Source organism: Papaver somniferum, chromosome 5 (assembly GCF_003573695.1).
Source record: "Papaver somniferum cultivar HN1 chromosome 5, ASM357369v1, whole genome shotgun sequence".
Taxonomy (NCBI): Eukaryota; Viridiplantae; Streptophyta; class Magnoliopsida; order Ranunculales; family Papaveraceae; genus Papaver; species Papaver somniferum.
This window is the reverse complement of record NC_039362.1, coordinates 15678364-15688223: the sequence shown is the minus strand read 5'-3', so window position 1 is coordinate 15688223 and position 9860 is coordinate 15678364. Positions and strand designations below refer to the sequence as shown.

Sequence of the window (9860 nt, the reverse complement as noted above, 5' to 3'; positions counted from 1 at the left end):
ATGAAAATCAAATTTAGATTTTATAAAAATCATGTTCAGACGAGTCAGTTGAGCCAAACAAAAAAGAAAAGAAAAAACCTGAGAACATCCTAGTTCAAACTTGGAATAAAAGATAAGTTGATAGGCCATGACAGAGGATATTCACGTCGGCATATCCATGTTCCCTGGATGTTTCCTCTTATTTTCCCAGTTTTGTGGTACGTCGAAGTTGGTAGTTGGGAAGGTACTAGTTATAAACTTATAATAGACCCAACAGAAAACAGAAGGAAACACACATACAAATACAAGGCTATTTCCGTCCATTTTCAGATATTTAGTCGGTCACACCGCCAGCCAGCCAGCCAGCCACTGTTCTGAGATTCATTCAGAAAGTAAGTGAGAAAAGCTGAGTAAAACGTAGGGAAAAACCTTTTTACCTCCACTCAGACAGACAAGACTTTGAGTCTGTTTGACTCGGTACTACAGTTGTCTTTCGTCTTTCTCCCCCATTTGGAATTTTCAAATTCCTCTCTCTTCTCTTCTAGGGTTCGTAAGGAAATTTGCAGAGGATTGAAAGGTGTTTGTGAAATTGTCTGAATGAAATGATGCAAACTCCTCCTCTTGGTAAAAATCCTTTTCTCTCTTTCGTTTTTTCAAAAACCATAGTTGTTGGTGAACTTGATTTTGATTGAATTTTGATGACAGGGTTCAATATAAATGAACTAGTTCAAGAAGCTAAAAGGCGTTGGTTGAAGCCAGTAGAAGTGCTTTTTATTTTGCAAAATCATGAGAATCGTCAACTCACTGAGTCTGCACCTCAAAAACCACCTAGTAAGTATACCATATTTTTTGTTGTTGAGTTCATTAATTTAGTTGGGGCTTAGGAGGTTGTTGGTATGGTGTTCGAATCCCACTTGTAATGGTCTAATAAAATGATTGTAGTAGTAGGGATTATGTATTTTGTTATGTTTGGATGACTTGCTAATTGTGTTGAAATTTTTTGATAGGTGGATCTTTGTTTCTGTTTAACAAAAGGGTGCTTCGTTTCTTTAGAAGAGATGGGTATGATTGGCGGAAAAAGAAGGATGGGAGAACTGTTGGGGAAGCACATGAACGGTTGAAGGTTAGTACTTAAATATGCTTGAATCCATAATATTTTTGAAGCTTTATTATTGTAAGCAGTGATATCTGGATATTGTGTGGATGCAACATTACAGTTGAGTTGGGAATTTCTTGTCTGATTTTGATGACCTTGTGTGTTGTTTTGCTGATAGGTTGGGAATACTGAGGCTTTGAATTGTTATTATGCCCATGGCGAGCAGAATCCATGTTTTCAGAGGCGAAGCTATTGGATGCTAGACCCGTAAGTTTTCTGTTGTTTTTTCTTTTTGTCAAGTCTTTATTGATTTTCTTTTTTAATCTCAAGTAAATGGGTTCATTTTGATACTTCAGAATGTAATTTTTGGTTAAAAATCGATAGTTTGACTTACTTTTGCAGGGCATATGAGCATATTGTTCTGGTCCACTACAGAGAAGTCAGTGAGGTATGTTAGTGAGACTTAATTATAGTAATCAGACATCAACATTATGCGTAGCTAGTGCACCGCCATCATGAAAACATAGTTTGAAGTAGCTTTAGCTATTCCATCTCGAATAGCTGTGTGATAAGTATGGATCTTGTTCAATGCCATTAGTAAAAATTCTATATATAATATTTCGCAGGGGAGGTATAGTGCTGCATCGTCATCACACTTGTCACCAGGATCATCTACAATAATTCAGGAACGTACCTTATATACCTCAATTCCAGGCTCCGGTTCAGCAGTAACTGAATCACATGAACCATATCAGAGTTCATTTAGTCCTTTGTCGATGGAAGTGAGTTCAGTATTAGCTGTCCAGAATAATGGTGTTGATCATCTGGATGGGGATGATGAATTCACGGAGGTTAGTAGGTCAAGTAACGCGGAGGTTGGTCAAGCATTGCGAAGGCTTGAGGAACAGTTAAGCTTGAATGACAATGATATTGAAGAGATTCCTCCTTACCACAGGCAGAATGGGCAATCAGAAGATCTAGGGGGTTCATATAGTGAAACAAGACCCTACCATGATAACCTAGAAGACTCAGAAATCGTAAACAATCATCAATATTATGGTGAAGGGTCAGGGATGTTAGATGATTCAGAAGACAGCCTATTCATACAAGCTTCAGGTTTGACTGTCGGGTTACAAATTTTTTGAAATCATTCGTGTAGATAACATGTGGATATGCGCAGGATGTAACCTGAGAAGCACCATACTTACTTTGTTAAACAAACTTTCCTGCCTGCCTTGATATGAACCCCGTTGTGGTGTGTAAGTGAAATTTTTTCATAGGCAAGCACTGAAAGTTTATACCCAAGGAGGCACGGACCTCCATTAATAGAGAGGTTGGCAGGTGCCCATTAGTTTGCACGGGGCGTAGGTAAAGGCACACTCCGAAGTCTTAGGTTATAAGTAAGCTGCACGACTTCCTTTTTGGGAAGTCACAGGATGTAGGCAATATGCATTAGTTTGTAGTATTAACGACTTAAGGATGCTTCTTCGATGGAAGTATTCAACAGTTCAAGAGGTTGATGCTTTTTGCTCCCAATTTTTTGTTGTGTTTTCCCCAGAGTAAAGGCAACATATAGATCTAGCTAACACAGTTACTTTTGTTGTAGATGAGAATGGGAAGCAACTTCACAAGAAAAATCTCCCAGGAAACAGAATTGAGAGAAAGGATTCTCCTTTCTGGAAAGAGATGTTGGAGTTGTGCTCGGGGTCAGCTTTGATTGAATCCAGAGACAGGAGCCTTAGTTCTTTGGATGGAAGTGTAAGAAGCATACGTTGTGTATAATGCTTGTTAAACTGCTAGTCTGTTACTTTGCAGTGAATTCCCCTATAACTCTGACTATATCGGTTTGTTTTTGGTTGTTTGACATTGTTTTAAAATAGAATTTCCAGGGATTCTAAACTGTGAAGTGTGTTTTTTTTGACACAGGAGAAACTAGTTTCAACTGAGATGGAAAACATATCATCATTCCCGGCTCCAACCTCTCAGTGGATAGATCTTACTGGAGATGATACTGAAAATGGGATCAATTGTTTGCCAAGTTCAGAGGACAGTATCCAGATTTCAGCAGCTAGACAGTTTTTGTTAGGCTCTGATGACCCTGTATCACCAGCTTCAGTGTCAGTGGCCCAAGAAGTTGAGAACTCTGAAGTTTCCACAGGTCTTACTGGGCTAAATATTTATAAACCCAATCCTGATAGTTACAATATGTGGAATGATCAAGGCAGTCAGCCCAGAAATATATATAGTGCAGAATCAAGTCGTAATACTGCACAACAGAAAAAATTCATCATTCGAGAAATATCTCCAGGATGGGGATATGCCACTGAGGATACAAAGGTACGACAGGTTATCCTCCGTATTTCTTCATTTCAGAAATTAAGCTATATAATTGACCATGTTGTCGATATCACTATGCACCTAATATGTGTCTGCAATGCAGGTCTTCATTATTGGATTGTTTCTTTCTGATCCCTCCGAATCTGCATGGCATTGTATGTTTGGTGACATAGAAACACCTGCGCGAATCATTCAGGAAGGGGTTTTATGTTGCCATGCCCCTCCTAATATATCTGGAAAGGTTCCCCTGTACGTTACTTCTGGCAATCGGGAGTGCTGCAGTGAAATAAGAGAGTTTGAATACATTGTTAGGCCAAGAGATTCTACAAGGAGTACCGAAGAACTGCTACTGCTCGTCAGATTTGCGCAGATGCTTCTGTTTGACCCAGTGGCCGTGAAAGAAGATACTGTCGCTTGGGGAATTGATGCAGCAAAAAAAACAAAAGTAGATGAAGATCATTGGGAATATATGATAGAGGCACTTCTACTTGACAGTGAGACTTCATCGGGAACCGTTGATTGGCTTCTTCAGAAGATTTTGAAAGATAAGTTGGAGAAATGGCTTGCGTCGAAGCATCAAGAAGGTGACACACCAAATTGTTCCTTGTCAAAGAGAGAACAGGGTGTAATCCATATGGCAGGGGCATTAGGTTTTGGATGGGCCCTCAGCCCGATTCTTCAATCTGGGATCAACATTAACTTTCGTGATGTTAATGGATGGACAGCCCTTCATTGGGCCGCACGTTTTGGAAGGTAAGGGAACTACGTAGTGTTGTTTGTCATTGTCCATAACATAGGTTTTCACTTTTTTTGTTATCATCTAAATATCATTTTGTTCGCAGAGAGAAAATGATTGCTGCCCTTATAGCTGCTGGCGCGTCAGCTGAGGCAGTGACAGATCCTACCTCGCATGATCTGGTGGGTAAAACTGCAGGTTCAATTGCTGCTGCTAGCGGCCACAAAGGACTTGCAGGATATCTCTCTGAGGTTGCCCTGACAAGCCACCTTTCATCTCTCACGATTGAAGAAAGTGAGCTTTCTAAAGGATCTGCCGTGGCTGAGGCAGAGAGAACTGTTGAGAGCATCTCAGGTGGGAGACTCGGTGAAACTGAGGATCAGGTCTATCTTAAGGATTACTTGTCCGCTGTTCGAAATGCTACTCAGGCTGCTGCACGTATACAGTCTGCTTTCCGTGCACATTCTTTTAAGAGGAGACAACAAAAAGAGGTTGCTTCTGCTAGTGATGATGAGTATGGTCTCACTCCAGAATATATTGCTGGGCTTTCAGCTGCATCAAAGATTGCTTTCCGTGGGCGCGATCACAATTTTGATAAAGCAGCTTTGTCTATTCAAAAGAAGTATCGTGGTTGGAAAGGGCGAAAAGACTTTTTAGCCTTGCGTCAGAAAGTTGTGAGAATACAGGTATTTTACGTATTCAGAATCATACAATATTCTGGACTTATGGTGTTACAGAGATATCAAAACCCTGTCAATTGGATTATTTGTTCTGGTTAACAATTGACTCTGTTTATTTAAGAATAAGAAGAATACATGATTATCTTCTACTTAGATCTAATATCTATGTTTGCAGGCTCATGTGCGTGGTCATCAAGTCAGGAAGAAGTTTAAGATGTTTGTGTGGGCTGTTGGTTTCGTGGATAAGGTTGTATTGCGATGGCGTCGTAAAGGAGCTGGTTTACATAAGCCTGAATCAGAATCCATCGACGAAACTGATGAAGAAGACATTCTAAAGGTGTTCCGAAAACAAAAAGTTGATGTGGCCATCGAGGAAGCTGTCTCACAGGTGATGTCCATGGTTGAATCTTCCAAGGCACGCCAACAATACCGACGCATGCTAGAAGGCTACAGGCAAGCTAAGGTGAGTAGTGACAGATTTTTTGTATATCTAAAAATCATGGAAATTACCTCAAGTGAGGAAAGCTAAGATCCCTTCAGCTTTTCAATTCTCCCCTTCAAGTTTTAGTACCCATCCTTATTTATTCACTCATATCACACAGGCCGAGTTCGATGAAAGGGCAAGTGAAATGGCTTCAACTTCCCTTGGCGACGACGACATGGATAAAGACATCAGCGACTTTTATCAGTTCCACTAGCGGTGCCTGGTGAGCTTAAAATAATGCCCCCTTTGGTTTTCCTACCACCCCGCCAGAAACCAAAAATATACTGAAAGATTTAACTGTTGTTTGTGATGATATGTAATTAGGTTAACCTATTGTGTATATGAAGTTATGGAGAAATGAGATCAAGACATGATCAAAAGGGTGTTCCATAACAACACCCATGTTTGTATCACTGAATGTTCAGTAAGAGATTTGTATGCTGATTGTAATAGAGATATAGTCTGTACTTGTAAGCTTATCTAATCTAGAATATAGTACAAATTATGATATCTGTCACTGTTCATTGTTTCTCACTTTGTCTTACTTCAGTAAACAGGGATCTGACTCCAGGTGCCCATAGAAAACGGCGGTGAAGGCGGTCGATCTCTCGGTTGCCTAAATCCATCAGGTGCCCATAGAAAACCCTTAGTTCCCTATAACGTTTTCCTTCATTTACCCACTCTATAATTTAGTTCTGTTATGAAACTTGTCATCCTGATTAGTAACTAGGAAACACGTTTTGCTAATTTCCCTGCATTTTGAACTGATAAGATTCAGACTAATTCTACTTAGAAATCCGGTCCGGGTTTGAATTGGTGCACTGTCCCATTGTCCAGCACAAAGAAAATCTTACTTTTCCACCTATATTTATGAATGGGATCATATCTTTAAGCATGCATGCACCTTTTCAGGTAACAAGGACGGAGATTTCACCGCATTTATTATTTTTTGCCAAAATGAGCTCTCCATAAATATACCAAGAAGAATCTTCATAGTATATCTAGGACATTTTACTTCACTATCTTACACAAATTTCACAATGGAGAAACACAGATTTCTTAGACCCTTGGTTCATTTCACTCTTCTTCTTACTCTAATTTTCGTTTTCCAATCTTCGATTCCTAGTTATGCAGCTCAACAACCCATTAAAACTATTGTAGTGTTGGTTTTAGAGAATCGATCTTTTGATCATATGATAGGATGGATGAAGAAAACTATTAATCCAAATATCAATGGGGTTACAGGTAATGAATGTAATCCAATTTCAACTAAATCTCCATCTGAATCGGTTTGTTTCACCGATGATGCTCATTTTGTTGACCCGGATCCTGGTCACTCTTTCCAAGCCATACGTGATCAAGTTTTCGGCTCTAACTCATCAACTCCTACCATGAATGGTTTTGTTGAACAAGCATTAACAATGTCTACTGAATTATCTGAAGCTGTAATGAAAGGGTTTAGACCTGTAAAGGTACCTGTTTTTGCTTCACTGGTGAGCAAATTCGCCATTTTCGATTGGTGGTTTAGTGCGCTTCCGGGACCAACACAACCCAATAGGCTTTTTGTTTACTCTGGAACATCTCATGGAGCAACTAGTCATGTCAAGAAGCAACTACTGATGGGATTCCCACAAAAAACTATATTTGATTCTCTTCGTGAAGATGGAATGGATTTTGGGGTCTATTTCCAAACCGTTCCCTCTACTTTATTTTATAGGAACCTTCGGAAACTGAAGTATATTTCCAAGTTTCATCAGTTCGATTTGAGTTTCAAGAAGGATGCAAGTGAGGGGAAGTTGCCTAGCCTAACTGTGATCGAGCCGAGATACTTTGATTTAATAGGAGCTCCTGCTAACGATGATCATCCCTCTCATGATGTCGCAAATGGGCAAAAGTTTGTCAAGGAAATTTATGAGATTGAGATCTAGTCCTCAATGGAATGAAACCCTTTTTATTATCACGTACGATGAACATGGTGGCTTTTATGATCATGTAACTACTCCTTATGGGAATGTGCCTAATCCTGATAGTAACAGTGGCCCTGCTCCATTTTTCTTCAAGTTTGACAGATTGGGAGTCCGAGTACCGACCATAATGGTGTCTCCTTGGATCAAAAAAGGAACTGGTAACTATTTGCTCGTGTTTTATATGTTCAATTTTATGTTTAGCGTACAATTTAACTGTATGGGATTCAGAAATGGATCTTCTATAGCTGGTTTACATGTTGCATTTTATTTAAGGGTAATTGCTTGCTATAAACACGAAATTAGAAAAATGATATTAGCTTTAGTTATGATGTAGATTGTATTTTGTGCTGATTTAGGTATGGTAATTGAACAATTTTTTTCTTTATTGCAGTGATTAGTGGTCCGAAAGGACCTGCTCCAAACTCAGAATTCGAGCACTCTTCGATACCTGCAACAATAAAAAAAATGTTCAACCTTTCATCCAACTTCTTGACACAGAGATGCCTGGGCTGGTACATTTGAGGAGGTGGTTGGGGAGTTAACCGCACCAAGAACAGATTGTCCAGGTTTTTTATTTCATACCTAGCTTGCACAACTAAAACCCAATTAAATATTTCAAATTCGAATTTGGTAAGATATTGATCTCATGTAGAACAACTAGGTCTATTAATTTGTTTTGTTAACATATGGAGACCATTTTGCAGAGGTACTACCTGATGTGACTCCTTTGAGAACCACAGAAGCCAATGAAGATGGTGCCGTATCTGAATTCCAAAGCGAATTGGTACAATTAGCTGCAGTCCTCAATGGAGATCATATGCTGAGCAGCTTTAGAGATGACACGAGAGAAAAGATGAGTGTAAAGGAGGCAGATGCATATGTAAAGGGGGCTATAGCTAGATTTTTCCGAGCGAGTAAAGAAGCAGTCAAACTGGGAGCTCAAGAATCTGCTATTGTAGATATGAGATCATCTCTCACTACTAGATCCAAATCTCACCTTTGAAAATACCCACTCCCGGGTGCGGTGTTTCATTGGTTTTTCCTTTAATTTACATAATGGTAATCGTTATAATGTATTAGTCTTATGGTATGCAATAGCGCACTGGTTAATAGTAACATGTTCGAAATCGGGGCAGCCGCAAGAATTATCATTATGCACCACACCAAGCACTTCCGATTGGACTCTTTTTTTTTCCTTGCAGAAAAAGTTATAGGTTCACTGTCTCATTCGTACGTAGCGATCCCGCCAAACCCCAACGGAAAGTTTCTTCTGTTTATAGGTTATTCGTGAGAAATACAATATCAATGCCCCATGGTCCTAATAGGGGACCTAAATGTCACTCTCCATGCTGTCAGAAGAACCAACAATATTGGAAGTTTGGAACTTGTTCTTATACTTCTAAGTTTGCTCAAATTATTCTTGATGCTGTATTAAATAACTTGGGTTTTAATGGAAAACCCATTTACCTGGACCAACAATAAGCATGGTACCGGAAAAATTAGAACCAGACTAAACCTCATTAATGCTGATTGGTTATTGTAGATGGTGGATTTTCGACAAAGGCTAAAATCGTAAACCCATAATTATACGAACTTCTGATCCAGCAATCAGACGCGAGTATTGAGACACAGGTCTCTCATCGAATCCTCTGACTGAGTATACTTTCTCTCGGAGTACATGCAAATATGTAGTCTCTCGGCTGGACAACGACATATCTCATGAAAACTGAACACTTCAGTAATTATTTCTATATAGAATCACGAGATTGACGGCTCCTAAACAGCTTGCTCTGCTAGTATAGAGCGATAACGTCTTCGGGATACAAACAACAGTTTTCCCTGACTATATAAAGGATATGAAGCTCCAACAAGCTCATGTCAGAATAATTAATGCTCCTAGACAGCTTGCTCTGCTAGTATAGAGCCATAAGTTAATTATTCCTAAATTCTTGGATTCATCCATTGAATTTCCGAAAATATTCGAATATTTTCGCAATATTTCGTTAATTCAATCTATGGTTCTTCCCAGCAGAATTCCATGGGTTAGTAATTAATATTCAACGCACGGGCGTCTGAGCTACCTCCGAGTAAGCCCCGACTCAAATGGTGTAAGTGTACTCAACGATGATGCATTAACAATCACCGCACGAACGAGTATTTCAAAATACGACGAAACGATGAACCTATGCAAAATAGGAAGGAAAATAATAAATAATTAAATATTGACCAAGGTGCTGAGGGATTGGGCTCACCGGCCTGCCGTCCGTGCCGTGGCCAATCCCACGCTAGTTTTATATTTTATCATATTTTTTGTTATTTTCCTTGATCTTATGAAAATCCTTTCATTTGAACAAATATCCTTCGTTTTGAGGAAACTCCTCAGTTTCATGGTGCTTCCTTCGCACCAAGGAAATAATATAAAATTGGGAAAAACATTGTGGGGCCATGATGATTGGCCAACCGGCCATGCCTTGATCCCGGCCGGCCCCACACCTCATGGTTCCTCATTATTTTATTATTATTTTCCTAATCTCATGAAAACTCCTTAATCTCATGGTATTTTCATAAATCCATGAAAAAT

General features: G+C 39.4%; 1 protein-coding gene and 1 pseudogene across 1 annotated transcript; both read left to right on the top strand.

The window, feature by feature from the left end:
• The first annotated feature begins 339 nt into the window (after positions 1 to 339).
• Positions 340 to 5822, top strand: LOC113281047 (calmodulin-binding transcription activator 4-like). The gene is made up of 12 exons (XM_026529685.1): positions 340 to 603; positions 685 to 810; positions 987 to 1102; positions 1254 to 1342; positions 1478 to 1523; positions 1702 to 2191; positions 2682 to 2833; positions 3002 to 3412; positions 3516 to 4165; positions 4255 to 4834; positions 5004 to 5291; positions 5431 to 5822. Exons 1-12 carry the CDS (start codon positions 582 to 584, stop codon positions 5524 to 5526), a joined length of 3066 nt encoding a protein of 1021 aa, XP_026385470.1. The 5' UTR covers positions 340 to 581; the 3' UTR covers positions 5527 to 5822.
• A 530-nt stretch (positions 5823 to 6352) lies between these two features.
• LOC113278795 lies at positions 6353 to 8282 on the top strand (annotated as a pseudogene).
• The last annotated feature ends 1578 nt before the right edge of the window (positions 8283 to 9860 follow it).

Bases quoted from the DNA above. Each gene is read 5' to 3' on its own strand.
- LOC113281047 (XM_026529685.1), top strand. From the start codon at position 582: ATGATGCAAACTCCTCCTCTTG. The intron at 2,834-3,001 runs GTAAGAAGCATA...TTTTTGACACAG, and splicing joins TTAGTTCTTTGGATGGAAGT to GAGAAACTAGTTTCAACTGA. The intron at 5,292-5,430 runs GTGAGTAGTGAC...CATATCACACAG, and splicing joins AAGGCTACAGGCAAGCTAAG to GCCGAGTTCGATGAAAGGGC.